The following is a 24,260-nucleotide window of genomic DNA, read 5'->3' as shown; positions in this document are numbered from 1 at the left end:
TTATACATATATGTATAATTTTGCTAAACAGATCTTTTTTATTTATTTTATAAAACCGGGATGAAAGATACAATTTTTTGGTGTTTTTACTTTTTTTTTATTTTATAAATTTCATGTTCGATTCATGACCCTGCATTTGATTCTAACGATACCAAGGTGATGATGAGAGAGTAGGCGTTCACTAAATTGATTCTTGAATTGAACGAGTTTTCTCTTAGCACACTACCAAGAGTGTTCATGGGCGTTACCTTAAAATATGAGGTTATTTTTTATTTTATTTTTTATTCAAACTAAGTTATTTAAAGAATTTTCCCAATAAGTAAAAAGTCTTTCGTCTCACTCACCTGCCACCAAAAACAATGAAATCATTGAGCCTTTCTTAAGTTTTTTTAATAATTATGATTTTATTGTTATGTTTATTTTTTATTTTAATAAATAAATGATGGAAGTATGCTATGTAAACTCGGTTCCATTCACACACCATAAGGAACAATGGGTGTTTGTAGCCCACCAATTTCCCATCTTCTTTCTTCCCAACAAGAACAAGAAATCATTCTTGATCATCATCTGCTGCTCTTCATCAAAAAGAATTAACAACAATACAAAGGAGACAAGTGCTGTTGTTATCCCTCCCAACAATTTCACTCTGTAGCATTCAACTGAACTCAGCGGCGTCTGTTTTCGACCCGATAACAGACGCGGAGAGTGTGGAGGTGCTTGAAAAAGGGAGGGAGTTTCAGGCACAGGGTGATTATGTTCAAGCTCTTCAATACTTCACTCAGGTAGGTAGCTATCACATTTTATGATCCATATTGTAGGATTTTTAGGTTCTTAAAGTATATACCTTGGGTTGATCAGTCTAGGGGTGTGTACGGTTCGGATTGGGTCGGTTTTGGGCTAAGTCGTTACTAGTGGTTTTATTGTACGGGATTAAATTTCATTACATAAGTTATATTTTATGTATTTGGAATTAGTACATGAACTCACACGTGTATGGCTAATGAAACTTGAACCAGCAAGTGGATCCCTTTCTCGATACCATTTTTGCTGTCAATTAGGCACCCGTGTCTTATACACGGTAAGACCTGTTAATAAATAAGTGCGTTGTGTGATTTTTTTATTTTTTTTTTTATAATTGAAATTAGTCTTCATCATTTCTCCTTATTGGTACATGAAACTTAAAACCGTCTTATAGTCATGCCATATAAAGTAGTTAAATGAGTCGTATTCATGTTTGATACTTGTGTTAAGCGCGTCGTTTCTAACCTGTTATTCATGTTAACACACGAACTGACAACCCTACATTTTTCTATGGTTATTTGTTTTCTTATAGTTTTCTATTGGGTTGTACTTGTAACACTCGTAGTTATCAAAATCCCATAATAATTTAAAACATTAATAATAGCATAAATGGTAAACTTTCGTTTACAGGTACGCAATTACATTGTTACACTAGCTCGTGACAACCTTAACATAAACATACTAACTACAAAACACGGGTATATAAAGTTTTCACCTTTCCATCTTGGCTTTCGTAGATGTATCACCTGAAAGTCAAAGGTGAACCGGCCCGACCCACTTGCAATTTTTTTATTTTAATTTTTTGATAGCATTCCTACTTTTTATTATGTTATAAGACAAATAAAAGGATCCAATTACAATATAGAGACAGGTAAGTTGGCAACAAGCTGCGCCGCCACCCCCGTGTCATTAAATCTCCGAATTGAGTTGAAGAAACACTAACCGGACCCCGGGCAGATTACTGGTAACCTGGGGGTTAGATAGATGTTTCCCACGAGGGGTTAGACCCTGAGAAGATGGTTCTTCTGATAACCTGCAAAACAGACACCGTGAGCTTGTCACTGAGAAGGGGGGGGTTCCTCCTTGTGACCACCCTCCGGCGTGAGAATCAGACTAGATTGCTCTTTAAATATAAGTGTATATTAAGAGATTGCTAGAGCAGATATCAGGTATAATATGATGATATAAGATAAGATGAGATGGTCATACCATTTGTGGTATTTATAGCCGAAGGTAGGTTTCCAAGGAGGTGTGGCCGGCTGCTACAGTGTTCCTGTTCCACCAACAGTGGCCTACGCACGTGCCCTGGTGGTAGTTGGTGGGTAGGCAGCGGCTGATAGTGACCAGGCCTGCTGTGTACTATTCCTTTTCCACCAACTGCCGGCTACGCACGTGGTATGGCAGTAGTTGGTGAGTAGGCAGCGGCTAATAGTGACACAGTACAGGAGCATGCTGCTCGCCATACTGTGGTCAATAAGCTGTCGTATCTTTAGTCAGATCTTTTTCCCATACCTCGTCAGGTACAGTACAAAAGATCTTCCCGTATCGTACGGACTGGCTTATTTGGGCGGGAGTATTCCCCCTCCCGCCCTTGTGCGGGATTGTTCCCGGCTTTGCTCATTCCCTCAGGTGACACTGAGTGATTGAGAGCTAAGTGCCTTGTGCGTGTAGCCTTGCTGCGCGGGTGGCCTTCCCTGATGGCTTGTATCCGAAGCTGCGGGAACAGGCGGAGTCCTTCACCATCGGGAGGCATTTCCTGCGGGACCAGCTTGCGTACTGCGCGTAAGGACGTCACGTCTCTGAGCATGGTTGGTCCTGCGGATCCAGTTGGTTTCTGCGCAGACGTCCCTCTTCAAGGTGAGTCTTGCGGGTCCAACTGGGCTCTGCTGGGACCTACCTCTTCAAGTCCCCCCAGTCCAATGTTCTTCTCATGAGTGTTTAATAAAGTGAGGTGAACTTTTGGACTTAAGCAAAGGGTTTTGAAAAGGGTTTTTTAAGGTTTTCCATGGGGATTCCTCCCGCGGAAGTCCTTGTCACTTGCAGAAATTCCCGAGTTTCCTGCTTGGTCTTTGGGTATGATGCGGGTAGGTCTGTAACCTCCTCGCAAGTCAGGAGCGTTGAGTCCCACTTGTGTGGATTCTCCATGAGGTTTTGGTAGTTTTGAACATAGTGATCAATTATGTTAAAACCACCAATTCCATCCTGGAGCTTCAAACAACGTAGTTCTCCACGTTCCCGCTATGCGGGGATGTTATTTCCGTTTCCGCAAGCATTGCCCAGAAGATCCTTCTTGGTTTCAATTCCCAGCGGAGCGCTAGGTATGTGAAGGGTTTTGCCTTAACACTGTACCCGCGCTCGTCTTACGGTTACTTTACTTCCAAGGTATTCCTGGCGTCAATTCCCTGCGGGTGCTAAGTATATGAAGGGTTTTGCCTTTACACTGTACCCGCACCCGTCTTATAGTTACTTGGTTGCCGAGGTATACTTGGCTTCAATTCCCTGCGGGTGCTAGGTATGTGAAGGGTTTTGCCTTAACACTGTACCCGCATCCGTCTTACGGTTACTTGTTCGCCAAGGTTTTCTTGGCTTCAATTCCCTGCGGGCGCTAGGTATGTGAAGGGTTTTGCCTTTACACTGTACCCTCATCCGTGTTACGGTTACTTGTTTGCCAAGGTTTACTTGGCTTCAATTCCCTGCGGGTGCTAGGTATTTGAAGGGTTTTGCCTTAACACTGTACCCGCATCCGTCTTACGGTTACTTGTTCGCCAAGGTTTTCTTGGCTTCAATTCCCTGCGGGTGCTAGGTATGTGAAGGGTTTTGCCTTAACACTGTACCCGCATCCGTCTTATGGTTACTTGTTTGCCAAGGTAAGGGGTATTTTCCCGCTTACTTTTTGATTTTGAATTTTGAATTTTGAAATTCGAAGAGTTGGTGGAAAGATAAGAACAGTCCAAACCTCTAAAACGTCGTGCGACGGTTTCTTCTGACTGTGTCAGGACGTGCAGGAAGTTATGGTGACGTGACAGTACATGGTCATTCCAGACGCTTTTTCAGGCACGTGGGCGCGATTTTTCTGGCGCGTGGCCGCGAAATTAATGGTATGCGTCCTGTCAACAGCTGTTGCCAGCTTGCTTTTTGCCACGTGTCATAGTTTCATTGCACCTTCGTTTTCTCTCTCTTCCGCATTAATTTCATCGCATTAATTGCGATTAGTATATAAAGGGGTAGAGGGTTCTTTGTAATCCACACTTTCACTCCTCTTCATCTTCTAAGCGATTTCCGGCGAATACTCACCTTTTCAGGCAAGCATTCTCCCGAAATCGTTTTCTTCTTCTCTTACAAGATGTCTCGTGATCTCGAATCTACAGTTGATGACAAGGGTACCGCTGGCGAGTGCCAGTGTGCTCTGCCTGGCGATCTGTATCGGTACGTCGTCAGGAAGTTCATGCTCGAGTCTCTCGAACCTGAGTTTCCTGAACCCCATCAGACGGTGTACGATGCCCCCAGCGGCAAGATCGGGGTTTATGCTGCATTCTTTGTTTATGGGAATCTTAGGTTCCCATTGACAAAGTTTGTTTACCGTGTCCTTGAGAGGCACGGTGTTCATTTGACCGAGTTGCATCCCATGGCGATCGCCAAGATTCGCCACTTCGAGTGGGTATGCCGGATACTGGGCATTGAGCCCTATGTTGACCGCCTGATGACCTTCTACACTTGGAGGTGCATCCAGGGGTGGTACACATTGACAACCCGGATCAAGGGTTTGAAGATTTGCGCAACCGACCGCAGTCTTCGTTCGTGGAAGAGGGAGTTCTTCTACCTATCTGCTCGCGCCATCCCCCTTGCCATGAAATTTAAGAACGGGCAAGTACTTCCCAGCCTTCACGCCTCCAACTACGAGGAGGCGGAATGGTTTTCGAAGATATCCCGAGTCCAATCTCCGGTTTACCGGTTTGCGGAGTCCGGGATGGTGATGTTGGGGATGAGCCGGGTGTGGAAGGCTGCGGATGCGCATAAGATCCCAATCGTCCTCGAATACGGTTCGAACTCTGTTCCTTACGGTATGCTTTCTTTCTTTTTGTTGATTTAGAATCTCTTCTAACTTTTTTCCTGTTTATTTCTGAGGGGAACGACTTGCAGTCGCTCTTGAACCCGCGGGAGGCTGACGGTCCCGCTCGGATGGGTACTCGCGCTCTAGACGAGAACGAGTTGCCCATCCTAGAACAAACGGCGGATCGGTTCGTGGAGGTCTATCCGCTAGGCCATGAGATCCTTAGCGCCCGTCGGCCAGGTAAGGCGCTATTCGACCCTCGACCCCTCAATGTTGAAACCTCTGCTGGAATTCCTCTAATCGTATGTTCTGATGAGGAATCCGCAGATGGTCCTCCATTGGTGCGGAAGAAGAAGGCTGCCGGCGGGAAGGGGAAGGAGAAGCTGGCCTCCACTGCCGATCCAGCGCCTCGGTCTGATTCCGAGACCGAGAGCGAAGAGGTGGCGGGGAATCCCGGTGGTGATAAGACCACCGCTCCGGAGGTTGCGACTGTCACCTCTGAAGAGCCAAAGAAGACGACGGTGACCGGCGCAAAGAGGCCGGCTCCATCGGGTTCGTCCCCGCCTCTCCGTACCTTTAGGCTAAAGAAAACCCGTAAGTACAACTTTAGCTTTTATCTTCATAGTTAAATATCGTTATAACACTTATCTTCTTTACGCAGGCGTGGATGTTGACGCATTCCAGGGTGGAGTGCAGAGTAGTACTTCTACGCCAATGACGGTAGGCTTGGTCAGCCTACCTGAGGCGACGACCCAGGCGCCTGCGCCTGCTTCCGCTGGTCCAGTTGCTCACTCCTTTGAGCCGACTGTTCCAGCTGTGATGACGTCACCGCCGGCTGTGAGTGCGATTTTTACAGCATCCTTCACCGAGCCGGCGGTTACTATTGCCGCGGATTCCGCGGCGGCGACCGCGGCGGCTGCTACCATGCCCCCGTCATCGGCAACGACGGCCGATCCATCAGGTACGCATGGGGCTTCTCGCCAATCTCTGCCACCTTCCCATCTGCCTGACCTCTTGGATGGATTTCCCTTGGGTTCAGGTGATGGGTTCGGCGGCTATCGGCCTGTTATTGACCCTACAGGTGCGTAGGGTTCTTTTGGCCCTTTTTATATATTTTTTCTTATCATCTTTTCCTAACTGCTTTATGTTTTTTACAGTGTCGGATTCCAATGAAGTGTATGTTCCACGATAGAACATTCGCCGAGGAACAACCCTTCGCACCCCTGTGGAGTGCGTGGAATGGGCTCGTCACGCTGCTCCCAGTGGTGCGTTGGGGGAAGCCATGGCTAGCTACCAGGAGGGTAGGCTAAGCAATGAGCTTCGGGTTCTCCTGGCCCGGATGCAGCCGTGCGTTGAGCTGCTTTGTCGTGAAAACGACAAGTTAAAAGCAGCTCGCCTTAAAGAAGTGGCTCAGGCGCGGGCTGTCCGGGAGGAGAACCAAAGGCTTTCCGCATTGGCTGCGGAAAAGGAGAAGGCCTTCAAGGCCCTCGAGGTTGAAGTTCAGGCTCGACTTGAGGCCCGTTCCAAGGCTGCCCAAGCTGTTAATGAACAGCTTCGGCTGGCTAAGGAAACTGCCAGGAACGCAACCGAGAGGGCCACCAAGGCTGAAGCTGTTGCTGAGCCTCTACGCGTGGAGAATGAAGAACTTAAAGCCAAATTAGAGGCTCTCCAGCAGGCTCATGATGCCTTGGCGATGGAAGACGCCAAAAAGCTCCAAGAAATCCTGGACCAGAGGGGGGTGCTTGACCATGCTGAGCGTAAGCTGAAGGGCGTCGAAGAGGCTGCGGCTAAAGAAGTGTTGCTTGCCAACCTCAACAAGAGTGAAGCCGATCGCGCCCATAACGAAGCTCAAGCTGCCCTCCAAGAAGCCCTGGTTGCCAAGGAATGGCTTCTTCGAGAAGCGTTGTCTTAGGTAAGCTTTTCTTGTCTTTACGCTTTTCTTTGTAAATAGAAAAGGTTTTAACACTTGTATATTTTCTTTTGTAGGTTGTGCATCGGGTCTTTGCTGAGACCACTTACGATGATGCTATGAGCGCAGCCCTCAACGCTTCTCACGAGGATGGGGAAAAGGTCGGCTTCCTGCTTGGTCTAGGGTTCGTTGAGAAAGGCATCCCGCCTTCCAACTTCCCTTTGTACAATGTTGATACTGAAGCTGTTTACGACCAAGCAGTGAATCAGTACGCCGCCTTCCCGCATCCGGTGGTGGAGAAGGTGAATGAAGTTGCTGCTGCTGATGATGGGCTAGCTATCCTTAAGGCTTTCCTTGAACTGCCACGCTCTACTGACGGTGCTGGTCCAAGTGGAAGTGGCCCTGAAGCCTGATCCTGAAGATCCCTTCCCACTGCTAGGATAGATTTAGCTTGTATAGATTTATTTTCTTGTAGGCGGGTAGTTACCCGGCCATTCTTGTAATGAATCATTGTGAAATATAAATCTTTTTGCGGGTAAGACCGCTACTTTCGTTGGGTTCCTTGCTTTGTAAACGTTGTATGACTTGCATACTTTAGTTTAAATTAGCAATTTTCCAAGTGTTTAGAATAAGTTAACCTTTGAACGTGGTAGATAGGTGTGAAGTTTTGCTTCCTCTTCCGTGATTGTGCGGGTAAGACCGTCACTTGCACGTAGTAGGATGGCTAAACTTTACCATCTGACCTGCGTGTAGGTTTTCCTCATCTTTTGAGGATAAGTTAACCTTTGAACGTGGTAGATAATAGGTGTGAAGTTTTGCTTCCTCTTTCGTGATTGTGCGGGTAGGACCGTCACTTGCACTTAGTAGGATGGCTAAACTTTACCTTTATCTGACCTGCGTGTAGGTTTTCCTCATCCTTTCTGAGGATAAGTTAACCTTTGAACGTGGTAGATAATTGTAAGGCCCCGAACCCGGTGACCCTACTTTAGCGTCGGATTTACTCATAAACACAGTTCTTCAAATCAGAGTTTATTAAAACTTTTCGCGGAATATAAAACGTCAATCATTTGTTACAAAACATTAAATCTTTTCTTTGATACCATAACACAAAACTTTATATTTAAAACATCTTTACTTCTTTCTTCAGATGCCAGCCGTTCAATCCATGCCGTGTGTCATCCTCATGCTCACTCTATAATCAGCTCACCTGCGTGCATACTAAAAGTCAGCTACGCTGAGTGAGTTCTAGTTAATCGAACGCCATACAATACATACACATACATACATACCCGTAGATACATATCCATACTTCACTAGTTACCCCTCTGTTCTACATTCATACATGCTATCATACATACATACATACATATCTACAATCACTAACCTCAGTCTACCGAGAGTACGTTCATAGTTCACCGTCTATACCTGTACTCAAGGTCGTGAACACGTACAAGGTTCGCAGTCCTTACCTATGTTCACCATTTATGGTACGTACAAGGATCGCGGTCCTTCCCTATACCATAGTACATCCACAACACGTACAAGGTTCACAGTCCTTCCCTATGTTGCAACCTAATTCATAGCACATACGAGGTTCGCAGTCCTCCCCTATGCTACAAATACAGCACGTATAAGGTTCACAGTCCTTTCCTATGCTGCAACCTAATTCGTAGCACGTACGAGGTTCGCAGTCCTCCCCTATGCTACAAATACAGCACGTATAAGGTTCACAGTCCTTTCCTATGCTGACGCCTATCTACATTACGTATAAGGTTCGCAGTCCTTATCTACGTTTACATATATCATCTACTTCACGTATAAGGCTCGCAGTCCTTAACTACGCCATCACCAGCCGAGTCTATGTCCGACAGAAACTAGAGGGATTTGCCATCCTAACTTACTATGTCGAACGTAGAACTCACATGCCATTCGTTTACCTGTATACACATACTTACATTATAACATAAGAACACTCTAGGCATTCTTTACCTCATTCATTTAACAACCATACCCCTTGTCGTTACGTGCAATATCCGAAGATCGTTCACGCCCCGACAAGTATTCATTTGAAATATTCATACATCTTCGATATATAATATTCGTACCTTTATTTTTAACCTGACAGTACGCGCAATATCCGAAGATCGTTCGCGTACCGACAAACAATCATTCATATCTATCACACATATCACATATGACATACACTTATCACTTAGGATAAATGTATTAACAACACATCGAGTATGCACACAGCCCCGAAAACATAACAAGGAATGGGGCTAGAAACTCACCTGAATTCTGCTTTTTTTTCTGATAGCTGTAAATCCCTTCTCTAACTGAGCTCGGCTGACTGTACAAGTTACACGTATCAATACTTGTCTGATCTAATCTGGTGGCCTAGTATTAGCTTACTTTAACTTATCGCTTTATAATTTATTTTCTAACCAAACTTGGCTTTAGGCGAAGTTAACCCTCGGGCGAACTTAGCTCTAGGCGAAGTTAACCTTAGGCGAACTTGGCTTCAAGCGAAGTTAAAACTTAGGCGAACTTGGCTTCAGGCGAAGTTAAACCTTAGGCGAACTTGGCTTCAAGCGAAGTTAAACCTTAGGCGAACTTGGCTTCAGGCGAAGTTAAACCTTAGGAGAACTTGGCTTCAGGCGAAGTTATCCTTAGGCGAACTTGGCTTCAGGCGAAGTTATCCTTAGGCGAACTTGGCTTGAAGGCGAAGTTACGCTTGAAGGCGAAGTTCATCAGGCGAACTTAATCTTGCAGGCGAAGTTATCGCGCTGCAGATCTGTTTGCCCATAAATCCTTCGTTTCTTAGCCAAATAACTCGATTTTGGTACCCACGGAATCGTATGATCGGCGCCTACAAATCCCAACCATCAAATCGGCCTAAAATCGACGTTTTAGGGGTCCGATTTGGGCAGTTTGGGTTTCGGGTCCGGTTAACCCATCCAATCCTAACCATTTTTAGTAATATTAGCTTTGTTGGATTTGTTCTTACCTTACCAACTCAGATCTATCAACAAAATCTCGGGTCTCGGCTTCGAATCTTGATCGGTTAGAATGTGTGTGTTTTGAGTGTGTGTATGGAATATGTGAGAAATGGTGGTTAAGGGTATTTATATTAGGGATCATGGGCTTAAGCCCATGGACTCTCCTTCCTTCGTTCATAACCCAAGTCCATAACCCATATCCATTACCCAACACTAGCCCGACCCATACCAACTCCTACTCTATTTATATCCCGATAACCCGAGTAAACTTTCCCTCTATTATTAAGTAATATAATTAATATTATCTTGGAATTTCGGGATGTTACAAGTCTTCCCTCCTTAAAGAGGTTTCGTCCCCGAAACCTAACCTATTCCCTATAAAAGGAAAACTTCTTATATTTACACACTTTATTGAATCGCCTTCGCTTTCTGAGTTATCCTTCTTACTCCCGACTTTGCAGCCATCGAATGGTGGTCATGTGTTTTAGCTATTTAAGGTAGCTTGTCCATGAGACCCTCGATGTACCAAGACTCATCTCATCCTTCTAAGGGTTTCGATTAGTACTTTTAACACTATTGTCTAAAACAACATTTCATCATAACATAATAATCATTCATAACCAAACTCAATATATTACACGTCACTGATAAACATAAGTTTTAAACCTTAACACAAAACAAGTTCTTAAGCAAATGTAATTTAATAAAACCATTGCATGAGCAATTATTCCTTCATCAGGTGTTCCTCTCCGCAGTTTCCCCAAGTCTTTATCCTTTCGCACCTCCCGCCCCTGATTCCTTGCAATCCCTAGCCATGTGGTCAGTTTTTCTGCATTTGAAGCACTTTGGACGATCAGGGCAGTCTCGAGAGTAATGCCCACCCTTTCCGCACCGATAGCACCTGTCTGTCCCAATCCTGCATTCCCCCGGGTGCACTCGCCCACACGTCTTACACGCATCCTTGTTCCCAACCTTGGCCTTCCTCTCATCAGTTGTTGTCACCATCTCGCCAGACCGCTTAGCAGAGGTAGCCCATTTCTTCTCCTTCTTTTCCCCCACCACCACATCGTCCTCAGCCAGGTCAGCATAAACCACCTCTGCAAGTTCAACAGCAGAGTCAAAAGTAGCAGGTTTATTTGCCCTGACCAACATGCGGACTTTTTGTGGCAATCCCCTCACATAACATTTGATTCTTTTGACCTCAGTGTCAACCATATCAGGCACCAACCTAGATAGTCGGTTGAATTCAGTAGTATACTCACGATGCGTCATCATACCGGCCTTTAAATTCAGGAACTTCATCTCCGTCCTTTCAACCTCGGCATCTGCACAGAACTTTTTCATCACCAACTCCTTCAGATCGTCCCATCTCAACGCCTTGATCTCATCCCTAGTCTTTCTCTGCTCCACACCTTCCCACCAATACATAGCTTCTTCCTCAAATGACTGAGTAGCATAACCCACAGCTTGGTCGGGACGGCATTCGCTAATGCGGATAACCTTGTCCATAGTGGCTATCCATTGGAGAGTAGCGATTGCGTCTCCCAACCCAGTCAGCTTTGGCGGGTCGCATCCTTTGAAGGACTTATAGTTGCACCCATCTTGGCCTCTTCTCCCGTCATCGACTTTCACAGACTTATCCTCACTCGAGGCCCCTCTTTCTCCTTCCCCATCCTTCCTACCATCACCACCCGCCCCTTCAGCAGTTCGTTCACGGCTTCCAGCAGATCCTTCGGGATTCAGGTTCTTCACAGCAGCAACTACAGCTTGAACTATGGCTGCTTGAACTGCAGGGCTAAGTTGAACTTCTTCGTTGTTGTTCTGGTCTCCTCCAGCTGCGCTTCCTTCATCTTCGGTGTGGGAAGCTTCTTCTACCGAGGGTTGCCGAACAAGACGAGGCCTGCCACGACGTCCAGCGCGACCCCCAGTTCCAACAAATTCTCCAGCTCCAGCCATTAGTATTCTAAAAGGGAAAACACAAACATCATCACTCAAGGAACTATTTAGTACAAGGATAGCAAGGCTAACAGGTAATAACAGTGGCCAGCTGTGACTAGCTGATCACGTTGCTTTCCGTGTCCTATACACTTCCCTTTATGAGTCTATTTGTGCTGGTTCTACTTAAGCAGTTAGTCAAATCAAACAATCAATTATTCCTATCCCTATCGTTCACATATCTTTTCTTTCTCATTAACATATATAATTTAATCATACACTTTACCTTTACTGATCTTGCTTGAGCGACACATGGCATTCTTGAACTGGCATCTTCTTTCCTTTCTTACTTAAATCCCATTTTCTGTTCGAGTCTAAGCATGTAGGATGCTTAAATCTCTAGAACTTATGCTCTGATACCAACTTGTAAGGCCCCGAACCCATTGACCCTACTTTAGCGTCGGATTTACTCATAAACACAGTTCTTCAAATCAGAGTTTATTAAAACTTTTCGCGGAATATAAAACGTCAATCATTTGTTACAAAACATTAAATCTTTTCTTTGATACCATAACACAAAACTTTATATTTAAAACATCTTTACTTCTTTCTTCAGATGCCAGCCGTTCAATCCATGCCGTGTGTCATCCTCATGCTCACTCTATAATCAGCTCACCTGCGTGCATACTAAAAGTCAGCTACGCTGAGTGAGTTCTAGTTAATCGAACGCCATACAATACATACACATACATACATACCCGTAGATACATATCCATACTTCACTAGTTACCCCTCTGTTCTACATTCATACATGCTATCATACATACATACATACATATCTACAATCACTAACCTCAGTCTACCGAGAGTACGTTCATAGTTCACCGTCTATACCTGTACTCAAGGTCGTGAACACGTACAAGGTTCGCAGTCCTTACCTATGTTCACCATTTATGGTACGTACAAGGATCGCGGTCCTTCCCTATACCATAGTACATCCACAACACGTACAAGGTTCACAGTCCTTCCCTATGTTGCAACCTAATTCATAGCACGTACGAGGTTCGCAGTCCTCCCCTATGCTACAAATACAGCACGTATAAGGTTCACAGTCCTTTCCTATGCTGCAACCTAATTCATAGCACGTACGAGGTTCGCAGTCCTCCCCTATGCTACAAATACAGCACGTATAAGGTTCACAGTCCTTTCCTATGCTGACGCCTATCTACATTACGTATAAGGTTCGCAGTCCTTATCTACGTTTACATATATCATCTACTTCACGTATAAGGCTCGCAGTCCTTAACTACGCCATCACCAGCCGAGTCTATGTCCGACAGAAACTAGAGGGATTTGCCCTCCTAACTTACTATGTCGAACGTAGAACTCACATGCCATTCGTGTACCTGTATACACATACTTACATTATAACATAAGAACACTCTAGGCATTCTTTACCTCATTCATTTAACAACCATACCCCTTGTCGTTACGTGCAATATCCGAAGATCGTTCACGCCCCGACAAGTATTCATTTGAAATATTCATACATCTTCGATATATAATATTCGTACCTTTATTTTTAACCTGACAGTACGCGCAATATCCGAAGATCGTTCGCGTACCGACAAACAATCATTCATATCTATCACACATATCACATATGACATACACTTATCACTTAGGATAAATGTATTAACAACACATCGAGTATGCACACAGCCCCGAAAACATAACAAGGAATGGGGCTAGAAACTCACCTGAATTCTGCTTCTTTTTCTGATAGCTGTAAATCCCTTCTCTAACTGAGCTCGGCTGACTGTACAAGTTACACGTATCAATACTCGTCTGATCTAATCTGGTGGCCTAGTATTAGCTTACTTTAACTTATCGCTTTATAATTTATTTTCTAACCAAACTTGGCTTTAGGCGAAGTTAACCCTCGGGCGAACTTAGCTCTAGGCGAAGTTAACCTTAGGCGAACTTGGCTTCAAGCGAAGTTAAACCTTAGGCGAACTTGGCTTCAGTCGAAGTTAAACCTTAGGCGAACTTGGCTTCAAGCGAAGTTAAACCTTAGGCGAACTTGGCTTCAGGCGAAGTTAAACCTTAGGCGAACTTGGCTTCAGGCGAAGTTATCCTTAGGCGAACTTGGCTTCAGGCGAAGTTATCCTTAGGCGAACTTGGCTTGAAGGCGAAGTTACGCTTGAAGGCGAAGTTCATCAGGCGAACTTAATCTTGCAGGCGAAGTTATCGCGCTGCAGATCTGTTTGCCCATAAATCCTTCGTTTCTTAGCCAAATAACTCGATTTTGGTACCCACGGAATCGTATGATCGGCGCCTACAAATCCCAACCATCAAATCGGCCTAAAATCGACGTTTTAGGGGTCCGATTTGGGCAGTTTGGGTTTCGGGTCCGGTTAACCCATCCAATCCTAACCATTTTCAGTAATATTAGCTTTGTTGGATTTGTTCTTACCTTACCAACTCAGATCTATCAACAAAATCTCGGGTCTCGGCTTCGAATCTTGATCGGTTAGAATGTGTGTGTTTTGAGTGTGTGTATGGAATATGTGAGAAATGGTGGTTAAGGGTATTTATATTAGGGATCATGGGCTTAAGCCCATGGACTCTCCTTCCTTCGTTCATAACCCAAGTCCATAACCCATATCCATTACCCAACACTAGCCCGACCCATACCAACTCCAACTCTATTTATATCCCGATAACCCGAGTAAACTTTCCCTCTATTATTAAGTAATATAATTAATATTATCTTGGAATTTCGGGATGTTACAATAATAGGTGTGAAGTTTTGCTTCCTCTTTCGTGATTGTGCGGGTAGGACCGTCACTTGCACTTAGTAGGATGGCTAAACTTTACCTTTATCTGACCTGCGTGTAGGTTTTCCTCATCCTTTTGTTAGAAATTCTGTTTTGAACCGTTCGACGCGCGGTTGTCAATAGGTTAGTGTTCAGTTCCCTTTTTCATGATTCATGCGGATAGACCGGCACTTTCATTTAATGGGACTGAACTTTTCCCCTTCAACTGACCTGCGTGAAGGTTTGTCGTTTTTTGGGTTTATGCGGGTTTTGCCGCCTTCCCCACGCAACGACTTTCCACGTATTTATGCGGTGAAAACCGGCATATCCGTGTTGAATAAATTAACCGTTCGACGCGCGGTTGTCAATAGGTTAGTGTTCAGTTCCCTTTTTCATGATTCATGCGGATAGACCGGCACTTTCATTTAATGGGACTGAACTTTTCCCCTTCAACTGACCTGCGTGAAGGTTTGTCGTTTTTTGGGTTTATGCGGGTTTTACCGCCTTCCCCACGCAACGACTTTCACACTTATGTATGCGGTGAAAACCGGCATTAGTGTTGATAGTTCATAAAAGTATAAATGTAAAATCATCAGCGTCGATGTTTTAAGGAGAATCATTTCCATTAGAAGTGGCTCTTGGCCTTTTTTTTACAAATTTGGAATTGATTTACATGCAAACTGTGTAAATTAGATCCCTTCCATGTTGTTGGGATGGGAGTGCCATCGAGCCGATACGCACCTGGTTCGGGATCTCGTTCTTTACGCAGCATGTAGTCTCCACATTGTAGCTGGAATTTTATCCGTGTTTTCCCCAGCTGGGGTTCTACACGCATCAGCCTGCTCAGCGTTCATTGCGCCACGAGGTGCGCGAGCGTCCCATCTCTGACAAATGCTTCGACCATGTCCTTTACGTCTATGCATTCTTCGGTGTTGTGGCCTTTTGTCCTGTGAAAGTCACAGTATTTACTCCGATCAGCATTGTGACGATGTCGGATTATTTGAGGCTTTGGCCATGGGAGCTCCTCGGTGGCGAATATCTCGGTGACGCTTTTGGTGAGCGGCGTCCATCTGGAGCTCTTGTTTTGACTGTACGTTATCCCTTCCGCCTAACCGATGCTGCAAGCCGGATGAGGTGTCAAAGTTTACCCTTGACTGCCAAATGCCTAGCTTCCGCTTTTTGTTTAATCGGGCGGTAAGGACGTTGTCTTCCCTTGTTTTCTGGGTGTAGAGGTTTGTGCTCTGTGGGAGATCTCTACCCAGTTGCTTCTCCGTTTCCGCAAAGCGTTTAGCTGCTGTCATGATGACATCCCATGTGGATGGCATGCCATCTTTACCCGTTAAGGTGCGGATGAGCTCTGGGTCGTTCGCGCCCTGGATAAAGGCAGCGCGAACAAGATCTTCGCTAATGTTACCCAGACTTAGCTTCTTCGAGTTGAAGCGAGTGATGAAGTCTAGCAAAGATTCATCTTTCTCTCGAATGCATTTGAGGATTGTCCATTGCTCCTCGGTATACTTTCTTTGCTGGCTAAAGTGTTGGCTAAACTTCTGTTGGAAGTCAGCCCAGTCGTAGATGTGGTTGACCGGTAGACGATCGAACCACGCTCTAGCAGCCCCCACAAGCGTCATTTGGAACATGTAACACCACGTAGGTTCCGTCCAACTACTGACGGTTGCCCCCGCTATGAACCTGTTCAAATGATCGTCTGGATCAGATATACCATCATATGTGCCTATGCTGGACATTTGTTTGGCACTTTTTGGGGCAATTGCTTCTGCAATGTCCCTTGCAAATTTGGACGTTCCCGCATTTGCAACGTTTGGTCTGAATGTTTTGGAGAAGTCTCGTGGACTTCCACCTGTGCTTTTTGGTTTGAAGGCTTGTCCAAAATGCCTTCTCGGTTGGGAATCCGTTTCCTTACGCTTCCCTTTTGCCCTATGGCGAGGGTTCGCGTCGGAGTCGGATTCCTCCGAGTCATCCAAGTAATCTTCGAATTCGTCAGCCTGTTGGACGGAACGCAAGCGTTCGTCCAACTCAGCTTGGAATTCGCTCTGACGTGCCTCCGCCCATGCCTTAACTTCATCGAGTGTTTGGCGGGGGAGTCTTGTTCGTTTCTCTAACTGGGTATCGGTGAATCCCAGTGAGCGATTATTTACTGCACTTGCCCCAGCTTGGGTAGCTGGGGTAGTGTTCGTAAAATTTACTTCACTTGCCCCGGCTTGGGTAGCCGGGGTAGTGTTTGTAAAAACTGTGTTGCCGGTATTCCCCCCAGTAGCTGGGGTTGTGGTTACCGGAATTTCTTTAACCATCTTAGAAGTTTGAAAAAACTGGAGAAAAATGAAGTTCTAGCTTTATGCACGGATGGCGCCAATGAAGAAACACTAACCGGACCCCGGGCAGATTACTGGTAACCTGGGGGTTAGATAGATGTTTCCCACGAGGGGTTAGACCCTGAGAAGATGGTTCTTCTGATAACCTGCAAAACAGACACCGTGATCTTGTCACTGAGAAGGGGGGGGTTCCTTCTTGTGACCACCCTCCGGCGTGAGAATCAGACTAGATTGGTCTTTAAATATAAGTGTATATTAAGAGATTGCTAGAGCAGATATCAGGTATAATATGATGATATAAGATAAGATGAGATGGTCATACCATTTGTGGTATTTATAGCCGAAGGTAGGTTTCCAAGAAGGTGTGGCCGGCTGCTACAGTGTTCCTGTTCCACCAACAGTGGCCTACGCACGTGCCCTGCTGGTAGTTGGTGGGTAGGCAGCGGCTGATAGTGACCAGGCCTGCTGTGTACTATTCCTTTTCCACCAACTGCCGGCTACGCACGTGGTATGGCAGTAGTTGGTGAGTAGGCAGCGGCTAATAGTGACACAGTACAGGAGCATGTTGCTCGCCATACTGTGGTCAATAAGCTGTCGTATCTTTAGTCAGATCTTTTTCCCATACCTCGTCAGGTACAGTACAGAAGATCTTCCCGTATCGTACGGACTGGCTTATTTGGGCGGGAGTATTCCCCCTCCCGCCCTTGTGCGGGATTGTTCCCGGCTTTGCTCATTCCCTCAGGTGACACTGAGTGATTGAGAGCTAAGTGCCTTGTGCGTGTAGCCTTGCTGCGCGGGTGGCCTTCCCTGATGGCTTGTATCCGAAGCTGCGGGAACAGGCGGAGTCCTTCACCATCGGGAGGCATTTCCTGCGGGACCAGCTTGCGTACTGCGCGTAAGGACGTCACGTCTCTGAGCATGGTTGGTCCTGCGGATCCAGTTGGTTTCTGCGCAGACGTCCCTCTTCAAGGTGAGTCTTGCGGGTCCAACTGGGCTCTGCTGGGACCTACCTCTTCATGAGTTTTGTAGTATACCACGCCATTCTCTCAGTTGAATGTCATTTGTGGAAGCAATGTAAAGCTTTTAAAAGCGTGGTTGACTAATTTGGTCAACAATTTTAGTAAATTTCACATTTTTGGTCATTTTCACCAATAACCACAAGGTCCACAATTAATGACTTTTTCACGAGGATTATCATCCAAGTATGTTAATAGTGATTGTCATCAAATATTGACTTATTAACTTCTTATAAGTAACAAAATTAGTTACTCAAGTCAACAGTAACAAGTCAAAGATTACTTGTGCATGATGTTGTCTAACACTTCCTCCACCCCCTAAGAATTGCAAAACTTAATACATTTTCTCATATCAGGTTGTGAGAGAATACAAAGACTTTGCTCTTTCAGAGTATGCAAGAGTCGGTAGAGCCTTAGCCTTATATGAGGTCGGGGACAAAGACGAAGCGGTTGCAGAAATGGAGGATGTTTCCATCTCTCTAAAAGGCAGTCCAGGTAACCAATTCTCTATCAAAGTCAAAGTTTATGCTTTTTTTCTTATTTATTTTTAATTTTTAATATATAATATCATATTTGTGTGTGTTGCAGAAGTGCATGCAGCTCTGGCAGCATCGTTATACTCATACAAGCATGCCTCGGTGCTTGCTGAAAACCAGTTCGCCATAGCAACTCTTTTGGATCCAAAATATTCAGACCTCACCTACGTAAAAGATACAAAGCATTGGCCTCCAAGTTTGGTTCGCTCATTGCAAGATTTCATCACACTTTCTTAATTTTCATGTCCTTGTATATTTTCTTGTGCATATCGATACAAGAACATTAAGCATATAGATACTAATATACGCGTATAAATTAAATTTCTTGTGCTTTGATTTCTACAATCTGCTGACATTACACCTTAAATTTCTGGTTTATCTCTGATTAAGTGATTAGCAAATCATTGTAGCACGTGTGACAGGCATAATGATATGTTTATCTAACATTGGTCACACAACTAGACCAATAGGTCACGAATATATAAACCAAATTGTTAAATTCTTCATATTACAATACCAGCCTTAACCACAATCAAAATCCTTCTCGTTGATTGATTGCAGTCGATTATTAGATTATGGTATTCAATTGTACCCATAACACGCGCAGATTTATAAACCGGGTTTTATGTTTCAAATTTTTGAAAAAAGAAACATGACAAAAAGAAAACAACCGAAAAGAAACCATTACAAAAAAAGAAATTCTTGGCTATTACAGGCTCTTTAAATTTGACAATCCTCATTTTTAGTCAGTAAATAAAACCATTTCTCAGCTACTACCGCAGTTCACGGCGACTATCAGTGTTTTCCACCACTAAATTCCCTCCATTATCCCATGGTCTACAAAAGCTTTATGGTCCAATCCTCAGCAACACGAACGTTAGGCTTCCGAATGGTCAAAACCGACGACCTAACCCCAGACCGAATCTGGAGAGGACCGAGCTCAACATCAGCAACATGGTTTGACGGCTCAATACGTGCAGTTTTCGGCTTGGACACGTGTCCTAGTAATATGATCCTCTCGATGGTGCAGTCAGACTCAAATTTGGATGACGAAGGCGCTAAGTTTACAGACGTAAGCTTCCCATTGGAGAATATAAACCGACGATGAATGTATGCACCTTGCTTGAACTCATAACTCTTACCATCATCTATGTAAAGTTCACCTTCAGCCGATCCCGACCCATCTACAGCAATCACCTAAAGTTCACCACATTCATTCAAAATATTAGATTATTATTGAGCTAATAATATAACCTTTAACATTATGTGCATTACTACATACCAGCGTGTACGGATCATTCTCCATCTGTACAGTGCTTCTACGGAACCGATCTTTTCTCGGAATTATGGTTCCAGATCTTTGGAAAACGGGTATATCCGCATCAGTTACCTCCACCTTTTGGGTCTTGCCACCTGTGTACGCGGTCCCACTTCTAAGGTCATACCAAGTATGACCACTTGGAAGGTATACCGTTGCATCTGTTGCACTCTGCAAACATGTTTTTCAGTTAGGAATGAAGGTGAAGGTGAGAAACATAAAAAAGACAAAAAAGAACCTGGGTGTAAACTCCTTGAACTAGAAGACCATTTCCAACCATAAATGCCTCATCGTTGTTAAACGTGGCTTCATCGTTAGGAAACTCCATCCAAAGGGGCCGCGCAACGGGGACGCCTGTGACGTTTGCTTCTCTAAATAGTGTGTAGAAATACGGAAGGTATGTGTATCGTACGCGTATAGCATCCCTCATTAACTCGGTATTACGTTCCCTGTCATCAACAAACAAGCGTGTTAGTTTTGGTACTTTTTCGGCAGTTTCTTATATACCCTTACGTACTTGGAATATATCATATATACCCATGCAAAACTAAAAGTATATAGGTGCCCTTACAAAGTGGTTAAATATCAAATATACCCATATAATAAAAAGCAACATAACAAATGACCATGTTACCCTTATATTTCTAAAACTTTAAAATCTCATATATGCGCATTTTTCGCTTCAAATTATTTATTTGCCCATTTTAGCATAATTATCTTTTGTACCTATATACAATATTTTTCTCAAGATATTAGATTGCTTATCGTTCGGTTATCATGCGATTACACCTCGTTAAATAATCAGATTCGAACATACAGATTTCATTGTTCGATTATCAGCCGCTGAGAAACAGAATAAAAGACACAATGGTCAGGCTCACTTGCTTATTTATCGTCAATGTCGATCAAAATCCAAAAAAAAATAAGGTTTAAACAAATTGAATGGAAAAGGGTAGAACGGTCATTAAGTAAAAATTAAAATAACGTTGAATATACATGATATTTTTAGTTTTGGTTGGTATATATGCAACTTTTCAAGTTTGTAACTATATATGAAATTAATCATTTTTTTATTTCGTGAAGATAAAGAATAAGGATGGTTAATACCCGAATAGCCACGGTTCCCGTCTTTTGGTATCATGATGAGCATGACCTCTAAAAAATGGCAAATAAGCAGCAACTTGGTACCCACCGAACCAGCAACTCCGTGTCGGGGTTACCAAAAAACCCACCAACATCAGCACCTACAAACACCACACACCATCCATAAATTTACCCAATAACCAAAACATCCATTCATGACCATAAAACAAACTACAAAATTACCTGAGAAGGTTATCCCGGTGAGACCAAGTGTCAAAATCATAGGAACCGAAACCCGAAGATGCTCCCATTCTGCAATATTATCCCCCGTCCAAACAGTCCCGTACCTCTGAGTCCCCGGGAAAAACGCTCTCGATAAAACAAACGGCCTATCGCTTCCTCCTTCCCGTTTCAAAAGCCCTTCAGATGTAGCCATATGGAAATAGTAACCGTACGCGTTATGCAACTCTCGGTGCTCAACGTTACCATAGTGTAAAGCATCACGAGGCATCGTCACCTGCTCAAAACAGTTTTAAACATAATTTCTAATTATTTACACAAAATGTATAACATATTAACATACAAGATACATACCTCGGGCCCGTTGAATACAGAAGGCTCGTTCATGTCATTCCAAATATACAAAGACGGAGTCGAACCGACGTACTCTGAATATGCGAACTTATCAGCCCACCACGACCGTATCTCGGGATTAACCATATCAATGTAAGAAGAGGACCCGGGCCAACACCAACCATCAAAATCCTTCCCGCTTGCATCTTTCACATAATACCCATTCTTTGAAGCCTCTTTATGTATATGATAATTATCGTCTCTCTTGATATGCGGGTCAACGATAGTAACCATACGCCTACCACGTGAAAACAAATCCTTTTGCATTTCTTCCGGATGCAGGAACAAAGCCCGGTCCCACGTGAAGTACCGTTTCCCATCCGTATGCTCAATATCGAGCCACAATACGTCGTATGGGATATCATGTTCATCAAATTTCGCATCCACGTTCTTAACATCCTCCTCGTCCCGATAATTCCACCGACACTGATGATAACCCGTTGCAAACAACTGAGGCATCGCCGACGTCCCCGTCACACTCGCGTATTGTTTAACCACATCTTTCGGCTTCGGCCCGATAAAGAAAAACGCGTCCACAATCCCGGCTTCACTCATCCACAACGTATCGATCCTCTTTTCACCAGACGGTAACGCAATCGACGACTCAGCATCCCAACCCGACGCCAACACATCAATCTGCATCTCCGCAGCATTCAACCAAAAAAACCCGGACGTCCCGTGCGCCTTCCCATGAGAAAGCATAAACGGCACCGACCCGTACAGCCCGAACGGCGACTCGTGTAAATACTCAAACACATCCAAATTAAACAACCTATACGGCTCCGAGTCCTCCACCCCCGGCCCACTCGTGGGCTTCAAAACAAGACTCGTGGCGTGCTCAGGTATCCCGTAAACAAAATCCGCCCCGTAAAAGGACACATCGAAACTAATCGATTGCGGGCCGAAGGGGCGGGTATCCGTATGACTCCGAAACCTTTCTTCCCACTCATCCCCTTCATTCTTAACCTTCAATTGCTCAAAATCAAACAGCCCATGAGTGTTAAATGACAACACCCTCTTATTATTATTATTAGTTTCTCTAACATAAACCTCAAACGGGTCGGGTCGAACAACAGCTTCAAACCCATCAAACAAATACACAACAAACGAATAATCCGAATCGCCGTCAATTACCGTTTTAGTATACCTGTTCAACCAAAGCTTGGTTGATTCAAACTCCGGGACGATGACGTCAGGTACCTGAAACCGTTTCTTACCCATATTATTATCCGGGTCTTCGTCAATTTTCATCCTTAAGATCCCATTTTGATAGACGGATAAGGAGAGGATGAGTGGATTGCCATCTGTGTGTTTGAGTTTTGCGATTAGATCGCCATCAGTGATGGTGAAATCGGTGGCCGTGAGGTTACAGTGTTGGGGTTTACGGGATCTGGCTCGTTTGCAGAAAGGGGTTTGGTTGCAGTTTCTGAATTCGTCTTTTTTCCATGAATAAACACAACTCAGGTGACAAAGAACAAGGAAGAAGATGATGAATTGGTGTGATTTCATTGTGGGTGCTTCAATTGTTGAGTGAGAGTGATCATAGGGTTTTTCAAAGTGATTGAAATGAAAGAAAGTTGGAAGAGTAGACTGATTGAGATTTGTGGGTTTGAGAGGATTATTTTTATTATTATTATTATTATAGATTTAAGAAATCCGAGTCGAGATGCTTGCGAGCTAGTTGAGATCAGACAAATAAATTGTTCGGAACAAGTTGAATCTTATCAAGTTGGAGCATTAAATAATGTTTGGGGCTAGGGATTATTATGTATTTACAATCCGATTCGAGCCACTTACAAGATAGTTGAGATCAGATAGATAAAATGTTTGGAAAAAGTCGCACGAGCATTAAGAAATGACTACACCACTCGTGGTTATAGCACTAGCCCTTTTTGTTCGAAGTTAAGGGGCCTACAAGTCGTTGTTAGCGCCATTGGTTGTTTGGAATTGCCTGACACAAGAATCTCTCATGTAAACTAGAAGCATCTGAAAAAAAAAAAGTCAGATGTCATATGTTTTTATAATATTTCTTAGTGGGCTGTTGTTTGTTTTAGTTATTCTAGTGTTTTGATAACTGAGGATTCATCATATTGTTGATGATTTGAAAGGGGGACACGCTTCTTGATATAGTGTTGTTTTGTATTGGATTGAGAACTCTATCTTAATATATAGTTATTTAGTTGTTAGGAGAAGACTCACTATCTTGACATAGCAATATTAAGAAGAATTGTAAAGCTAAGTGCTTGGTGTACTTGGTGAAGATGTTGATCACTTCATTTGAATAGTGATATGACTGTATGGGTGGCCCTTACTATTTTAGGGAGATGACTAGTGAAGAAACTCTCGATCAGTGGATGAGGGAAGGACGTAGAGTAAATTAGTTAACATTCACTTGAACCTCTATAAATTCGGTTGTGTCATCTCTAACTCTTAACTTATTTGTAAGTTGTGGAAAAGGTTTAACAAAGTCATTAGTTCACTAAAATTAGTTAAAAATCAATAAAAACTATTCATCCCTTTTTTTCTTCATAAACGTTTCTTCACTATTAATAAATGTACACATTTGGAAATATTGGTTAAACAGAAAGACTAAAGGTCTATATATCATAATGGAAAACGGTTTTAAACAATAAAACAAGATAAATGTGTTATTACAAGTGCTGAAACTATAGTGTCAAACCGAAGATGTCTGAAGCTAGATCCTAAATGATATAGATAACTGATATAAAATTATTTTGAGTTATAGGTCCGATATAATCAGTTACCAACTAATATTTATAAGTTGGACACAACCTTACTCTTTTAAAAGTATTTAAATGAGTCAAGGTTT

The 24,260-nt window shown here is 43.8% G+C and overlaps 1 protein-coding gene and 1 long non-coding RNA gene across 2 annotated transcripts; one reads left to right on the top strand and one right to left on the bottom strand.

The window, feature by feature from the left end:
- The first annotated feature begins 698 nt into the window (after positions 1-698).
- On the top strand, positions 699-18,699 carry LOC143557382 (uncharacterized). The gene is made up of 3 exons (XR_013139567.1): positions 699-782; positions 18,217-18,355; positions 18,449-18,699. It is a non-coding gene; the product is annotated as an uncharacterized LOC143557382 (long non-coding RNA).
- A 403-nt stretch (positions 18,700-19,102) lies between these two features.
- On the bottom strand, positions 19,103-23,873 carry LOC143557384 (putative glucan 1,3-alpha-glucosidase). Its single transcript, XM_077046472.1, is given in 7 exon segments — positions 19,103-19,593; positions 19,679-19,885; positions 19,953-20,163; positions 20,822-20,901; positions 20,903-20,958; positions 21,041-21,314; positions 21,392-23,873. Coding segments are annotated over 7 exon segments (2,736 nt in total). The 5' UTR covers positions 22,940-23,873; the 3' UTR covers positions 19,103-19,233.
- Between the last annotated feature and the right edge of the window lie 387 nt (positions 23,874-24,260).

Source organism: Bidens hawaiensis, unplaced genomic scaffold, assembly GCF_021521415.1.
Source record: "Bidens hawaiensis isolate Kalapana, Puna unplaced genomic scaffold, B.hawaiensis_p1.1 tig00018951_1, whole genome shotgun sequence".
Lineage (NCBI taxonomy): Eukaryota > Viridiplantae > Streptophyta > Magnoliopsida > Asterales > Asteraceae > Bidens > Bidens hawaiensis.
The sequence above is the reverse complement of the archived record's forward strand: the minus strand, read 5'-3'. Positions and strand labels throughout refer to the sequence as shown.